The sequence below is a fragment of the Anas acuta genome, chromosome 16 (genome assembly GCF_963932015.1).
Source record: "Anas acuta chromosome 16, bAnaAcu1.1, whole genome shotgun sequence".
NCBI classification, from domain to species: domain Eukaryota; kingdom Metazoa; phylum Chordata; class Aves; order Anseriformes; family Anatidae; genus Anas; species Anas acuta.
Window position 1 is genome coordinate 4,133,754 of NC_088994.1, and position 15,681 is coordinate 4,149,434.

At 60.7% G+C, this 15,681-nt stretch overlaps 2 protein-coding genes across 3 annotated transcripts in view; one reads left to right on the forward strand and one right to left on the reverse strand.

Moving 5' to 3' along the window:
- The first annotated feature begins 261 nt into the window (after nt 1-261).
- GSS (glutathione synthetase) lies at nt 262-6,487 on the forward strand. The gene is made up of 12 exons (XM_068700085.1): nt 262-610; nt 709-854; nt 1,342-1,417; nt 1,621-1,760; nt 1,848-1,964; nt 2,068-2,148; nt 2,762-2,839; nt 3,931-3,997; nt 4,543-4,737; nt 4,917-4,998; nt 5,197-5,386; nt 5,503-6,487. Exons 1-12 carry the CDS (start codon nt 482-484, stop codon nt 5,624-5,626), a joined length of 1,425 nt encoding a protein of 474 aa, XP_068556186.1. The 5' UTR covers nt 262-481; the 3' UTR covers nt 5,627-6,487.
- Nucleotides 6,488-7,557: 1,070 nt separating this feature from the next.
- ACSS2 (acyl-CoA synthetase short chain family member 2) overlaps nt 7,558-15,681 on the reverse strand; it is a 31,140-nt gene continuing 23,016 nt past the window's right edge. For both annotated transcript variants that reach the window (XM_068700083.1, XM_068700084.1), the window contains 11 exons: nt 14,909-15,046; nt 14,596-14,766; nt 13,601-13,734; nt 12,986-13,118; nt 12,550-12,606; nt 12,348-12,428; nt 11,561-11,669; nt 11,349-11,417; nt 10,446-10,622; nt 9,422-9,496; nt 7,558-9,217 (listed from right to left, as the gene is read on the reverse strand). In XM_068700083.1, the coding sequence (XP_068556184.1) occupies nt 9,090-9,217; nt 9,422-9,496; nt 10,446-10,622; nt 11,349-11,417; nt 11,561-11,669; nt 12,348-12,428; nt 12,550-12,606; nt 12,986-13,118; nt 13,601-13,734; nt 14,596-14,766; nt 14,909-15,046 (1,272 nt within the window). In that variant the 3' untranslated portion in view covers nt 7,558-9,089. The remainder of the gene's footprint in view (nt 9,218-9,421; nt 9,497-10,445; nt 10,623-11,348; nt 11,418-11,560; nt 11,670-12,347; nt 12,429-12,549; nt 12,607-12,985; nt 13,119-13,600; nt 13,735-14,595; nt 14,767-14,908; nt 15,047-15,681) is intronic.

Here is a 15,681-nt window from a genome sequence, read left to right on the forward strand (position 1 = left end):
GGGATACAGGGACTGTGGGGTCTGGGAGGGCTGTGGGGGACGGGGTGGGATATGGGGTGTGGGGGGTGTGTGGGGTACAGGGGGGTATAGGGGCTATGGGGCCATGGGGGGCAGGGGGCTATAGGGGGCTGGGTGCGCTGTGGGGTACAGGGCTCTGTGGGGTGCGGGGGGGCTGTGGGGTTTGTGGGGGTCTGGGGTCTGGGGGGGCTACAGGGTACTGGGTAGACTAAGGGGTGCGGGGGGCTATGGGGTGCAGGGGGGCTATAGGGGACTGTGGGGCTATAGAGGGCAGGGGGGCTGTGGGATGGGGCCAGAGGTCTCTAGGGGGCTGGGTTTGGGGCTGTGGGGTGCCAGGTCTCAGTGGGGCACAGGGCAGGGCAGGCATGGCCACTCCTCGCCCCCCCTGTGCTGGGACCCTGGTTTTGGGGCCGCTGGCCGTGCCCCCATTGTCGCTGTGGGGTGACGCGGCGGTGCCCCAGGCATGGCGGGGCTGTGGGACGCGGCGCTGCGGGGCGAGGCGGCCGTGCGCCGGGCGGCCCTGGCGGCGGTGGACGCGGCGCTGCTGGAGGGCGTGCTGATGCGCACCGAGGCCGAGCCCAACGCCTCCGACGTAAGCCCGGCCGCCCCACGGCCTCCCCAAAACCCCACGGGGTGGGTCTGGGGGCTCAATGGGGTCGGGGTGGCGCTGCCTCCGCTCCCCGCCCGCAGGTGGTGAGCTTCGCGCCCTTCACGCTGCTGCCCTCGGCCGTGCCCAGCGCCCTGTTCCGGCAGGCGTACGCCGTGCAGCAGGACTTCAACCTGCTGGTGGACGCCATCAGCCAGAACAGGGAGTTCCTGGAGCGCGCTCTGGCCAGGTAACGCTTGGGGCTTCACCAAGTTTAATTATGGGGGATGTTAATTGAGAAGTGTTTGTCGCCCTCCGGGCGTCCCCGCCTGCCGTCCTTGGAGCTGAGGGGTGCATTGTGCACTCCCCTGGGCAGGCACCTCTCCATTCTGCTTCGTTTGTCCTCACATAACGCCAGCAGCCTTGGGGTCTCCTTGGGCCAGGACTTTTTCTGGGGTCTCTGTGGGCCAGCAGTTCGTTTCCCTTTGCCAGTGTCTGAGCCTCGTGGCTTCTTGCTCGGCAGCGTGCTGGCACCAGGGCTTTGAATCCTGGAGGCTTCTTTGAGTCCCGCACTGAGGAGCCTGCCCTGGCCTCATTTTGCACCCCCCCTGGCTGCCTGATCCCCGCAGAGTGCTCGGCACCGCGGGGTGTGGGGTTTGGGGCCTGGCAGGGCGCCCGCTGGGCTGATTCTCTCCTTCCCCCGGCGAGGGGCTGACGGGGTCCTGCTGTTCCCCCAGCACGGTCAAGGTGGATGACTTCACGGCGCGGCTCTTCAGGATCCACCTGCAGGTTCTGGAGGAGGGACTGGCGCAGGTAGCGCGGGGACCCGGGGCCGCTTGGGACCCGCAGGGCACCGGGGCCGCGCCTGCTGCGGGCTCCATGCGGCCCCGGCTCGGCCTCGCGTGGGTGCTGCTCGGCACCAGGGCGGCCACATCCGTCCCGGGAGTGCGGTGAGAGGCAGCAGGAGAAGCAGGGGTGGGCGCGGGTCCCGCTTCACCCCCCTCCTCCCGCCTCAGTCCGTGTTTTTAGGCATAAACCGCTCGGATTACATGTTCGACTGCGGGGCGCCCGGGGCGCCGGCGCTGAAGCAGATCGAGATAAACACCATCGCCGCCAGCTTCGGCGGCCTGGCCTCCCGCACCGCCGCCGTGCACGGGTGAGGAGCGGCCGCAGCCCCGCACCCCGACCCGGCCCCGTGGGGCTGCCCCATGGCCAGGCCCTGGGAGCCGCTCTCGTTCCGCAGGCGGGTGCTGAAGGAGCTGGGGATGGCCGAGGAGGCGTCACGGCTGCTGCCCAACAACCCGTCCGAGGGGCTGGCCTCGGGCATCGCCAAGGCCTGGGAGCTGTACGGCTCGCGGAGGTGAGGAGCCTGCCCCCGGACAGGCACACGGGGCCGTCCTGCTCCCCCTGCCAGCACATGGGGGGGTCTCGGGGTGTAACGGTGTTCTGGGTGTCTCCTGTAGCGCTGTGGTGATGTTCCTGGTGGAGGAGGTGCAAAGGAACATCTTTGATCAGCGATGTGTGGAGAACGAGCTTTGGAACAGGTAAAGCAGAGCCCGTCCGCTTCCTACACGGTCACCTACATGAGGGTGAAGCCGAACACGTTGCGGTTTCCAAGGCTGTGAGGGGGTCTTGGTGGGTAACGGGGCAGCCGTCACCTTGGGCTTCCCTCCAGGGTCTCTTCAGCCTTCCTTTTCCGGCCCCCTGCAAAGGGCTGGAAAAGGGGGGGGGTGAGGAGCTCGAGCCCCAAGGTGGAGCTGGGGAGATCCCTGGCCCTACCAGCTGTGGGGTCTGCGGGGCCACAGTGCCGCTGTGTGGAGAAGGGCGATAAGGGGTGGTCCCAGGGAGCACAACGCCGGCTGCTGCTGGCTGGGAAGCCGGCTGTGAGCGGCTCCGTCCTGCAGGGATAGAAAAGCAGGCTCCTGGCTGCCAGCAGAAATGCTTCAGGAGGTGCAAGGCGAACGCGGGCGTTTCGGCACACGCCTGGGGACGCGGGTGGGTGCGGGCAGCAGGCGCTGCTGTGACCTGCCTGCTCCATGGAGGGTGTGCCGAGGTGTTGGGGAAGGAGCAGCAGCTCCGTGCTGCTTCCAGCTGAGGTTTCCTCCCCGCGTGCCTCCGTGCCCAGCCTGCTGTGTGACCATCCCGCTCCTCTTTTAGGAACATTCGGGTCATCAGGAAGCGCTTCCGAGACGTGTTTGAGAAGGGCTCCCTGGACGAAGCCAGGAGGCTGTACATGTGAGTACGAACTGTGTGCGCTGCTGGCTCCCTGCTGGCACTCAGGGTTGTGCCTGGCGGTGTTGGTGACAGTTCTGGGTGTAAATAGTGGCATTGTGAGATGTGCTGCTGCTCCAGGCTGCTGCCGCTAATTCCCCTTAGAGCTGAAACGATTTTGTTTTCGCTGTGCTAGGATTTTGCACACACCCATCAGTCCCTTACAGCTGGAAACCCCATTTCCCTCCTCCAAACCACAGCCTCCTGAGCTCCGCGTGCTCCCCTCTCCCCCCACGTACACATGCAGGGAGAAACCCTGGCTCTTGCAGAGGTTTCCACCGGGATGCTTCCTGCTGAGCCTCCACGTGATGCCGTGCGGGCGGCAGGGCTGGGTTACCCGTGCAGAGGAAGTGAAGTCCTGCGAGTCCTTGCGGCCTCCCTTGGCTCTGAGCGCCCTCAGGGTCTCGCCCGTGCCCGCGGCTGATCCCAGGCTCGTCGTTCGTCCCGTTCCCAGGCTGTTGTGCTTGGAGCCGCACGAGGCGCATTGGTTGCCTGCCCATGTTTTTCCTCTTGTTAGCTGATTTTTTAATTTTATTTTTCCATGCTCTGACCTTTTGGCACCTCTGCCATGTTTAACTACTGAGCGTTTGTCATCGCCAGACAGTTAAGGGGAAAGTATCTGCAGACACTTCCTGCAGAGCATCCTGCCTGGCTGTGGAGGCGGTTACGGCGTGCTGCCTGCCCGCGGCAGTGTCCGTGCTGCCTTCCCTGCCCGTGCTCCGCTGCTGCGGCTCCGTGCGTGGCACCGCGGCTGCTCTGGGGCAGGTTGCTGTGTCCTGCCTGGAATCGCCAGCCAGGAAGGATCCCGTTCCCCCCCAGCTGCAGGAATGCAAGGCTACCAAAAAATGAGGTTCTTGCCTCCCTCCTGGGCTGGCTGCCTGAGTTACCGGGACATTGGTTAGGGCAGAGGCCCGGCGCCAGCTCCCCGTGCCCCAGGCGCTCTCGAGGAGGAGCAGAGCAGCTCGGGAGGCCAAGCAGAAGGGGCGAACGCCGTCTGAGTCCTGGCAGCCCCCTTGGTGGCTGCTGGCTCTGATGGCTGCTGCTTTCTGTTCCAGGGATGGCCAGGAGGTAGCAGTGGTGTACTACAGAGAGGGCTACGTGCCGACAAACTACAATCAGCAGGTCAGCACCCACTGCTCGCTCCCAGAAGGTCTGTGGCAGTGCCAGAGGGTTTGAAACACCCTGTGGTCCTGTCCCGGGTGGGTCAGGCCCATCCAAGCGGCTTTGGGAAGCTGACACATCTTTGCTGCTCATGCAGTGCTCCTGTAATAAGAAAAAGGAGTGGGTTTCTCCAGTCACCACTCGTGTGGTCACCCCCTGTCTGCAGCACCGAGCTGTGGCTGTGTGATATGGGTTAACATTGATTAGCGCCTGCTTAAAGCATTTAGGCTTGAACTACAAATAATTTTCTGCCCTAAAGTATGCACTAGGACTGTTGGCTGCAGGTGGTAATGACACAGGGCAGATGGTGCTGTTGGCTGAAAATGCTGGGGAGGGGGGTGCAGGGGAAGGCAACGGAGCAGCCTGGCTGTGCTGCTCCCCGGGGCAGTGGCAGAACCACGTGTGCCTCTCTCTCCATGCCATTCCCGTCCCTGCCTGTCAAAAAATGAAGAGGAAGGGAGAGAGAACCTGGCTGTGACGGGCCGGTCGCTCTCCCTCTCTCTCAGAACTGGGAGGCGCGGTTGCTGCTGGAGAGGTCGAGGGCAGTGAAGTGCCCCGACATCGCCACCCAGCTGGCCGGCACCAAGAAGGTGCAGCAGGAGCTGAGCCGCCCGGGGACCCTGGAGAAGCTGCTGCCCGGCCGCACCGAGGCCATTGCTCGCATCCGAGCCACGTTCGCCGGGCTCTACTCGCTGGATGTGGTGAGTGGGGTGGGAGTGAGGGTGCGGGCGCGCTCTTGGCACACGTGGTGCTCCTCCTTGGTTAGAAACACGAGGGGGCCTCGCTGTGGCCTCGGGACCCTGGTTATCCTGCTCACAGCAGCCCATCGAGGAGCTCCTGCTCCTCCCTGAAGTGTTGCTGTTGCTTTCTTTCCTGCCAGGGTGAGGAGGGTGACAAGATAGCTGCTACGGCTATTGCCAACCCCGACCAGTTCGTGCTGAAGCCGCAGCGGGAAGGCGGAGGTAGGAGCTGCAGGGGGGCCTTGGTGTGGCTCAGGGCTCAGGCCTGGAGCTGCTTTGGCCACGGGGACGGGTCATGGTGCTGAGGGAGCTCCAGGTCCCAGAGCTGGGGGAATCATGGGCAGCGCTGCATCTGCTCCGGCTGCTGGGGCAAACGGCTTCTGCGCTGGGAAGCTCCTGACCTGCCCGTCCTGTGCTCAGGGAACAACCTCTACGGCGAGGAGCTCAGGCAGGTGCTGGAGAAGATCAAAGACAGCCCTGAGAGAACCTCCTACATCCTGATGGATAAGATCCAGCCCCAGCCAACAAGGAATTACTTGCTGAGGGCTCACAGTCCCCTAAAAGCATCCGAGTGCATCTCAGAGCTTGGGATCTTCGGCGTTTATGTCAGGTGAGTTTATGTCAGCACCCCAGCCAGGAACAGGAACAGGGCTCAAACTGTCCCGGGTGGTGGAAAGGCTGTGGGCTTTCTGCTCCAGTGCTGCCCAGCTGCCCTTCTCTCTGCAGGCAGGGCAAGGAACTGGTGATGAACGAGGCGGCCGGCCACCTCCTGCGGACGAAGGCCGTGGAGCACGCGGACGGCGGGGTGGCGGCCGGGGTGGCCGTGCTGGACACCCCGTACCTGGTGTGAGCGCTGCCCGCGGGGCCGAGCTGCTTTCCTCGGGGTGCACTCACCGGGGGACGGGCTGGGGTCGGCCCTGGGCTGTGCAGGGGGTTGGGGTGTCCCCTCGGGGTCTGTGCAGGGCCGGAGCGTGGCCCTGCCCTGCCCTGCCCCAAATTTGTGCTGGCCCCGGGTTCCTGCTGCACTGTTTGCAGGCACCAAAACCCAAAGCCCAGGGAAGGGGAGGAGGAAGGTGGAGGAGCCAGGAGCAGCTTCAGCTGTGGGACTCGAGGCCCCTTGTGTCTCCCCTCCTGCTGCCCTGCTGCTTGCCATGGCAAAGTCTGAGACCAGCTCTGCCTGTCCCCGGCCCCTCCAGCCCCAGCTCAGGTGCTGCTGCTCCGATTTCCACCTTCCCCGGTGTCTGAGCAGCCTCGTGGCTCCTGCACAGCCCCAGCTGCCCTGGTTTTACGCTGCCAAGCGTCCATCACGGCCAGCACGTTCGCTTGGCTTCACTGTGGGACCATCCCCGGTGGTGGGACGCCTCCCTCCCTCCGGGTTTCCTGATTCAATGGGAACAGTGTGGGTGCTCCGGCCCCCGAGCTCGTGCTGCTCCCCCCAGCACACCCCTCTGCCCCCCAGCCCTTCCTCAGCCGAGGAGGGGCCGGGGTAAAGCAGCCCGAGCTCTGCTGTGGCAGCAGGAAAGCCGCTGCTCCTGAGGAATCACCTCGTGGGCTGCTCGGCCACCCCACCGCCGGGGTGCTCAACCCAGTCACTAACCGGGCACTGCAGTGGTTCAGGTCTGTGGCTGATTCCACAACTCCCACGCTGGGGTTCATGATGGGGGGGGGTTGATTACCCCCAAACAGAGATTAAAACCTACGTTCAATCTGAGCACCGGCCTGGGGGCAGTTCTGTCTGGCAGGAGCCACGGGAAGGGGGTGCCCAGAGCACTGCCGTAAGGGGCCTTTTGTGTCCTTGGGGTTACAGCTACAGGACTCTGTCACTGCCAGCTGTGGTGTAGTGCCCTGACACGGCACGGCTGTGAGCTGTGGGGCATGAGCACAGCTGCCCCTGGCTGTGTGGGCACCCTAAGGCTCCGGGTGAAACTGTTGAGCGCGCTGGGCCCTGCTCAGACCCCCCACACCTCACAGCGATTCCAGTCAGATGGTCGAACTCACTGCTGGGACTCTGGGGAGCTGATTCTGCTGGACATGACCCCTGCAAAGTCCGGTTTGATCCAAAAAGCCCTACCGGCAGCTGCGAGCTCGCTGGAGCCCCTCAGCATCTCGTTATCCTTCTGTTCTCCCACCTGGCAGGAGTTGAGCTCAGCCTTTAAGCAGCTCCTGGGCCAGGCCTGGTTTTGGGGCAGCTGCACAGCTGTGCACAGACCTTACACAAACCTTTGTTGTAGGGGCAGGTTTTGCTCTGCTCAGTGCCCGTCTGCACAGCTCTGTGCTGGGGCTGTGTCCTGGCACCCAGCTCTGCAGCTCCAGTCCAGCACAAGCAGCTGCTGGCATGGGGCAAATGCTCTCCAGGAGGAAACAGCTTGCCCTGGGTCTGCGGGCATGCAGTTTGCTGGAGCAAAGCACAGCAGGAGCAGGAGGGTAGCAGCAGCTGGGAGAGGCAGGATGCACACACCTGCCCTGGTGCCCAGGTGACACCCCAGGGTGCTCTCAGCAGCCCCACAGCCCCCAGCTGCTTGCAGCTTTCTCCCTGGCATTGCTCCTGCCCCCAGCCTGCACGCAGGGGCTGCTGCCAGGCAGGGGGCTCAGCCTCCTGCTTCCCCTGCACCTTGGTAGAGCAGCGTTGGCTGGAGACCTGTGAGAAGCTGAGGTCCAGGCTCTGGCCCTCAGAGCCAGCCCCAGCCTTTGACCCCGAGGCCCAAAAGCACCCTGTGAGCAGCCCAGCCTCCCCCCAGACAAGCACCTACAACCCCCACACATGCTCTAGGTCTGCTTCCATTTTTATTTCCTTGCATTTTATTCCGTTTTGCATAGAATTCTAGCTGTCTCCAGCCAAAATTACATAGCAGACCCATAGTAACATAGGAGGAGAGCAGATGTAGGAATCCTTGTCAGAGAGGTGGCACAGAGCAGTGGGTGGTGGCACACGGGACACACAACTGACATTACAGATCACAGACAAGTACCATGCCGGTGGGAGCAGCAGGTAAGAAATGAGGCTTGGACAACAGCCCCCAGGGCACCTGCACCGACCCTGAGCCCCGGTAGAGTCCCTGCCTCCTCTCCAGCCCCACCAAAAGTCAGTTCAGGTTACAGGCAGAGGCTGTAGGGTGGCATTTGCTAAACAGCTGCTGCAGCAAGATTTAAAGCCCATTTCTCCTTTGGTTTGAGTGTAGGAATTCCAACAGCTCACGTCTGATCTCATTACACACAGCACAGGGAAGCAGCTCCCAGCACAGCCCAGGGCTGGAGGGCAGTGTGAGCAATGGGAAGAGGAAATGTTGGCTGTGGCAGTACCTGGTGCTGCTCAGAATCTGAAGCTGGAGGTGTTTTTTCTCATCATCATAAAGCCACATCAGATTAAAGCACAAGGTGGCTTTAAACTCCTTTTTTCCTGATAAGAAGTCACCTAGGCCTACCCCAGCCTCGTGTGCCTTGGGTTCCTTGCTGTTCCAGGCTGAGCCCACAGCTGGTGGCAGCAGCGCTCCGGGGAGCACATCAGATCAAGCCCCTGGCCTCTGGCTCCCTGTTTCCGCAGCCAGAGCAAAGGAGCCTGGGTTGTGAAAAATAAAACCAGCTTGAAAAATAAAACCAGCTGCTACCCTGCAGGTAGATGTACCAAGATCTGCTACAAGTGAGCTTAAACAAAATCCACCCAAAGCACAGAGCTCCCCCCAGCCTTGCCTCACTCCTTTTCAGGCTAGGGGACCTCCGCTAGCAACCAGCTTGGACAGTGGATACAAGACTAAAACTCAGTTGTAGTTACAGTGTGAAAGTGTTTTTAAGTCTTTCCTCAGCTCACAGCAGCCTGAGAAGGAAAGGAAGCTTACTCAGTGTGTGGGCAGTGGCAGCTGAACCGCCCCCGTCTGCCTGCATTAAGTAACTCCAGTACCACTTCCCCTACAACCCCCCAGTTCCTCCCCACTAAGGGGAAGACACCAGGGCCCCTCAATGACATAAAGTTAATTATTAACACCTCATCTCCCCTCCCAAAAAGAACAAAAATAAAAATAAATCAAGGACAAGGTGATGAAAAACAGAGGAGCACAAGTCCCTGCGTGAACGAGACCGAAGCTCAGGTGGATGATTCCCACCTGCGACACAACGCACGTGCTCCTCCAAGGCAGGGCCGTGCCCACGAGGTGCTGCCTCTCTCTCCGGGGCCAGCCTTTCCTGCGTCTCTAATATTTGTACATTCGATTCACCGGGTGAAGGGTTCTCTCCCAGGGCAGTCAGTGGTTATTTGAGGGACCTGCTCATCAGGATACCGCTGCTGCTACAGCCCTGCTCAGCTGGGACAGCTCCTGCTGCTACAGTTTAGTGTCGCATCTGCTGTTGAAAAGGTGGTTTATGATGCCTGGGTTGGCCAAGGTGGAGATGTCCCCCACGTCTCTGTCATTTTGGGCAATCTTCCTTAATATCCGTCGGGTGATCTTTCCTGTGAGAACAGCCACAAAAGGAGAGCAGGGCTCAGGATCACTTCAGCAGCCCCAGAAGTCAGTGCCCAAACCCACAGCATCCCATTTGCCCTGGAGTTTCTCCCCGTGGGTCTGAGTAGCCTCAGACAAGCAGTTTAGGGACAATTCCCTTCCACTGGCAGGAACTGCTCAGTCCTCCCCAGCACAGCAACTGGACCCCTTACCTGAACGGGTTTTGGGCAGGCTGGGGGCATACTGGATGTAATCCGGCGTTGCTATCGGTCCAATTTTTTCCCGGACTGGGGAGGAGGAGGGGTGAAAGGAGAGGAAAAAAAATATTTTAATGGTAGGTGCAAGGAGATCCCACACATTCAGGCAGGATGACCGAGCTCAGACACACAGAGCACAGCCCCCAGGGGAGCCCAGGGCTGCTGCACCCCAGCCTCGGAGCTGTGGGAAGGGGCAGCAAGACCCGCAGTGCCAGCAGGGTGCAGCACGTCTTCCCAAAGGCAGCAACACTCCTGTTCCCATTCCCTCCGTTTTCAGGAGCCCTCTGTCATGGCCTAGCAATCACTGCTATGCTACTGCATTGCTGCAGAGACAAAACTCCCACGGATGCATTTCATGCGGTCCTTTGTGGCCATGTCAGAGCTGCCTTGAGCCCAGAGCACAAACTACCAGAGCCCCACCCTCGGCAGGCAGTATTTAACTACAGCAGTAGGGGACAGCGGACTGGATTTGAAAGCTTGCATGAGCCCCGTTACCTCGGCCTGCCCTGCTTTGCACACCCAAGGCAGGAGCACGCTGGCCTGAGGACTGCACAAAGCTGATGCTCGAGCACTGCCTGGCAGTCTCTGCTCTGCCAGCACCTCCTGGCTGCAGGAGACAGCCTCGCAAACGTGCCCTTTTCCCACCCAAAGTAACCAAGCAGCCCCTGTGCGAGTCCCAGCCCACCAGGGAGAGCCACGGGAGCCTTGCCCACCGCTGCAGCAGCCCGTTGGCTACCCCAGTCCTCGGCACGGCCGCCAGCTCCCGAGAGGCAGAGGTGGCATCACATGAGCTGCCAAAGGCCGGCAGAACTAATTTTAGTCTGTGCCAGCCGTGCTCTCTAATCAGAGGGGGCACCTTGTCACAGTTGTCCATGCTGCATTCCCCAGGCCACATGCACCCGAAAGCGCCCAAGCCCTTAACCCCTCCACTGCCTACCCAGCGCTGCTCTCCCCCACCCTGATATTTGGCTGTCCCTACCTTGTTTTTTCAGCTCGTCTGCCAGGTTCTTGCTGAACTCGTGGCCGTCCTTCAGGGTCACGAAGCAGTAGAGACATTCCCCTTTCAGGGGGTGCGGGTGGCTGACCACCGCAGCCTCAGAGACAGCAGCGTGCCCGAGCAGGGCCGACTCCACCTCCGCGGTGCTCAGCAGGTGGCCTGGAAGCAGAAAGGCAGCGCTGCACAGAGCTGCGTGGGGCTGGGGCCTGCAGCCTGCCAGCTGCTGGAGGAAGAGCTCTGCCAGCCCAAAAGGCCCTGGAACTGTAGGTTTGAGAGGTTGGGTTCCAGTTCCTTGAGAAAACAGCTGGAGGAACTCCCTTCTGCAGCGCGGTGGTGGGGCTGCCCCAGAAGGCTGCCAGGCATCGCTCCCAGGACAGGCTGCAGAGCAAGGCCCCCTCCCCTCCCCGGCTCTTCTCCCTCCTGTCTTCAGGCTTTTTTCTTTAAGAGTTCTGTGAATTGTCTCCGACCACAGGGTTAAACAAAGCACAGGCTGAGAGGGAGCTGGATTTTGGGGAAAAGCTCTGTCTCTGGGGACACAGCACTGAGCAGTTTGATGCAGCTTTGACGTTAGCCCTACCTGGGGCTGCAGCTTGGATCAGAGGCTGCAAGGCCCTGCCCTGCCTGGCTGAAATCCCCTGTGGCCCCACATGCTCCAACACAGCAGCACATAACGCTGGTTGAGGACCTCCTCTGAGATATTACAGAAGGCTCCCTCCCTCCTGGAGGCATTAATCCGGAGTCACCAAGCCTCAGGCTTGTCTGACTTGGGGACAGGTCTCTGGGCAGGCCCACAGACGCAGAGCTGTCCCCCATAAAAGCAAGGTGGCTCGTTAACTCGCGCCACAAAGCACACTGGCTCCCACTGAAGACAAAAGTTGTCCTTACCAGAAACATTCAACATGTCATCGATTCGCCCTGTGATCCAGTAATAACCATCCTTATCTCTCCTGCAACCTAAAAATAACCAGAAGCGACAGTGTGAGGAAGCAGTGCCAGTCCTCAGAGCAACCGATAAGGGATCCTGAGGCCAGGGCACTGCAAGATTTTAATTGCTGTCCTCGGGCCTCTGCACCCACACGCCGCCCAGGCCACCTTACCGTCGCCTGTCACGTAGTACCCAGGGAACTTCTTGAAGTAGGTGGTTTCAAATTGCTGGTGGTTTCCGTACAGCGTGCGCATTATTCCTGGCCAGGGCTGCTTAAATACCTGCAATGAGAGAATGAGAAATGCAAACCGGAGTCAGCGGGAGCAAAAACAACTCTTAACCGAGCCAGCTCTCGGCCTCTGCTGTGGGTCAGTGTTTCTGAATCTGATTCAAGCATCAGTGGCCAGCAAGTTCAGTGCCCACACTGCTCCAGGGCTTGTCGAGCTGAACAAAACCCTTCTGCAGCTCCTGGGGACACGGAGGAAACCACCTCACTGAGGAGCTCTTCCAAAGGCCAAGGTAGAAAGCAGTGTGCACTACCTCCCCTAGGGATTTTATAAACCGTTTCTTTTGCAAGGGGAGGGAAAATAACCTGGTCTCTGCAGTGCTGTGCAGCTACAGAGGTGCCACAGAGGCAGCCCTAAGCAATGACACTCAGCTGCTGCCCTGTGCTGATCTGTTGGGAAAGTCTCTCCACCCTTGGCATAGGGAAAGGAGCTCGGCTGACAACTTGTTCCCTTCCTCCTGCCTTGCCCATGTGTGCAAGTGTTTTCATGGATCATTGAACAGCTCGTTCACAGAACTGCCAGGGAGTTAGGGCAGTATGAGCAGCTCCTGCCACCCAAAGGGAGCCTTGTCTGGGTCCAGGGCAGGCAGAGAGGTGCTCACGGCACCGGGAACGTCCTGGAGGTGGTGGGGGACAGACAAGGGGAGGGTGTGGGACATCAGCCCCTCTTTACCAGGTAGCCTTCTGCTTCTCCTTCCAGCTCTTCCCCCGACTCATTCACAATGGCAGGGACCACGCCGAAGAAGGGGAACGTCTGCCATGGGGACAACAGCGAGGAGACAGGGCGGTGAGCCCAGGCACTGTAACGTGCGAAGTAGAGGGAGTGTGGATCCGGGGGACCCTTCCCTCCCAGGAGGAAGGAGAAAAGTACTCACAGCAGAGCCTGGCTTCATGGGGGTGGCAGCAGGGAGAGACGTCAGCATGTGGCCACCCTGTGAAGGGAGGCAAAAAGGAGTGAGTTTAGGTGATGCCAGCCTGTTGGGGAGGATACAGCAGGGGACAGGGAGCCCACGTTTGGGCTTAAAGCTTTGGAGATGCTGGAGGAAACAGAGGGAGAGAGAGCAGGGCTCAGAGCAGACCTTGGCAGAGACCCTTTTGAGGTCTCCCCATGGACTCTGAGGCCCTGAGAGAAGGGGAACCAACACTTGCAGGCTACACCAGCCACTAGGAGCAAGCTCCTGGGCAAGCCAACCAACTAGTCCCCATGGCACCACGGGAACACTACGGCAAACCTGCCCAGACACCCCGCTGCCTGCCAGGAGCAGCAGGGAAAGAGAAGTCCCCGAGACACCCACCCAGGTGGGCACTCACCGTCTCTGTCTGCCAGAACGTGTCCACGATGGGACACCGCTCTTCTCCCACCACGCGGTAGTACCACAGCCAGGCTTCAGGGTTGATGGGCTCCCCGACGGTCCCCAGCACCTTCAGGGACTTCCTGCTGTGCCTGCAGAGAGGAGGGGGCTCGCAGGGGCTCAGCAGGCCACAGAGGGGAGCAGCTGTGAGCCTGTGGCACTGCAGAGCCTGCAGGAATCCCTGGGCCTCCTAAATGTATCTGGGGTTTCAACAGTTCAGCCTTTTCTCTGCCCTCACCCGTGGGGGAAGAGGGGAAACCTCTGTGGTTTTGCTGTCTGCAAGATCCCACTTGGCTCTGCTCCTTCCCTTCCTTGGGCCACCTCCATGAGCTTTGGGTGAGGAGCAGGGAAAAGCCCAAGTCTAAGCTGATCTGCAGCTCGTGGCGAAAGAGAAGAGCCTGCTCTGGAGTGCCATGCTGCAGGGAGTGCTGGGGGCAAAGAAACACAGCCTGCAAGTTGCTGGGTTGAAGGCAAAAGGTCTCGGTTTGTTCAGAAAGCGCAGTGGGGAAGCTGCTGCTGGGAGAGGAAGCTACGCCAGAGCCAGGGGCCCCCGTGTCCGTGGGGACTGACTCACTTTTTAACGGGCTCCTCCCCGTGCTTCATCAGCAGCCGGATGGCTGTGGGTGCTGTGTAGAACTTGGTCACCTTGTACTTGTCAACAATGCTCCACATGCGCCCGATGTCCGGGTAGGTGGGGACACCTTCAAACTGAGCGAGAGAGGGCAGTGACACAGCTGATCCTCGCTGCCCCCTCCCAGCCGCCTGAGGCACCCTCACAAGCAGGAGCCCCTGTGAACGGCTGCAGCCCAGCAGTGTCCTTAGAGGCACGCCAGGGGCACCAGGTGTGAAACCAGTCCAGGACCCCTCGTACTGCTTCCTCAGATGGATTTAGCGCCCTCCTGCTGCTGGTGTCCTAGCAATTGTCCCCCAAAGCACCCTACCAGCAAGGGGGCTCTCACAGTGATGCAGTCCCACCAGCCCCAATGACACTGCCTGTATCACATAAAAGGGTGATCGGTCCAGACAGAGTGATGGACCCACAACCAGGAGCACCCAGAACCCCACTAAGAAGGATTCTCCCAGCATGACATTTCCCTGTGTGCATTTCCTCACGGGAGTCTCGGACACAGGCCTCTGGTTCCTGATTTGTACACTGCCAAAGGAGACACAGGCACAGGAATTAACTGCAGGTTGCCAGATCCACCTCAGGTGTCAACAGCATCACTCCCTAGCTCCTGGTCCAGCTTTCACATCAGTTTTTGCAGCAAGCCTGGCAGCCCAGTACACAAGGCTTGTGTTTCTAAGGGAAAGAAGCACGGGAGCATTTGCAGAACTAAGCACCCAGAGCCTGGCACTCCCCAGCACCACTGGGAAGGCACCCACATCTTCCTTGGGGACTGCCACCTCTCTGCACAGAGCCCTGTGATGTGGCATACAGCACGATGGGGCTTTGCACGAGGGAGAACAGCACGTCCTGGGGTGTTATCACAGAGCAAGGCAGGGATGTGGCTCAGCACCAGCACCTCCAGCCCCCCGCAGTCAGGCACCCAGCAGCAGCCCAGCACTTACGAGCACGCTGGTGGCCCCGTTGGCCAGGGGTCCATAGGTGAGGTAGGAATGGCCCGTTATCCACCCGATGTCAGCCGTGCACCAGTACACGTCCTCAGGCTGGTAATCGAAGACGTACTTGAAGGAGGTGGCAGCATAAAGCATGTACCCGCCCACGGTGTGCAGCACGCCCTGCGGGGAGAGGGCACAGCACTGTCAGCGAGCTCCAGGGCCCTCGTCCTCCTGGGGTGAGCACCACAGCCAGCACAGCCCCTCCGCAGCTCCTCTTCCCCCCGAGGCCTTGCTGTCACTCAGCAGAACAGGCGAGCCGTACCTTGGGTTTCCCCGTGGAGCCGCTGGTGTAGAGGATGAAGAGTTTGTCCTCCGCGTCACACCACTCGGGCTCGCACTCCGTGCTGGCACCGTTCATCAGCTCGTGCCACCACATGTCCATGCCTGGGTTCCAGGGGGTCTGAGGAAAGCACAAGATTAGGAACAGCCCCTGCCCAAAAAGCAGGGGGGGGACAAGGGGGCTGCGGCCCCGACCTCGTCACCCCTCTTGGCCCACAGTACTCACAGCACGGCCACTGCCCAGAGCTGCTCGCTGCAAACCGTGCATCGGAGCTGCAACTCCCACTCCAGCAGCTCCTTTCCCAGCCTGCAGCCAGCAAGGAAAACCTTTACACGGCGTCTGGCTGCGAGCCTTGAAGCAGGTTTTCCAAACCATTGGCAAGACAAACAAACCCCTCTCAGGAGCAGCCAGGAGAGGTGCTGCAGCCCCAGCTGCTCTGTGCTTTTAGGGCACAGGCCCCCTCCTGCCCCTGAGCTGCAGTCCGACAGCAAAGCAGCGAGCCCCAGCACACCACACGCCCCAAGACCAACAGAAACACACCAGGCTCATGCTGTTTGGCCCTGCAGCCCAGAAAACCTGTTACATCCCAGTTTTAAGCTATTTCCCCTGGTGAGAGGTGGCTGCTCTGACCGAAACGCCCAGCAGCAGCTGCCCGAAGGTGCCAGAGCTGCAGTGGGGCTGCCAGCACCCATGGGTGACAGGCAGAGGTCACCCTGAGAGCCGTGCTGGCTGGCTCCATCCCCGGGATGGCACGG

Excerpts from the sequence above, each read along its gene's own strand:
- GSS (XM_068700085.1), top strand. The coding sequence starts at position 482 with ATGGCGGGGCTGTGGGACGCGGCGCTGCGGGGCGAGGCGGCCGTGCGC. Across the intron at positions 855-1,341 it reads CTGGAGCGCGCTCTGGCCAG|CACGGTCAAGGTGGATGACT; the intron begins GTAACGCTTGGG and ends CTGTTCCCCCAG. Across the intron at positions 1,761-1,847 it reads CGCACCGCCGCCGTGCACGG|GCGGGTGCTGAAGGAGCTGG; the intron begins GTGAGGAGCGGC and ends CTCGTTCCGCAG.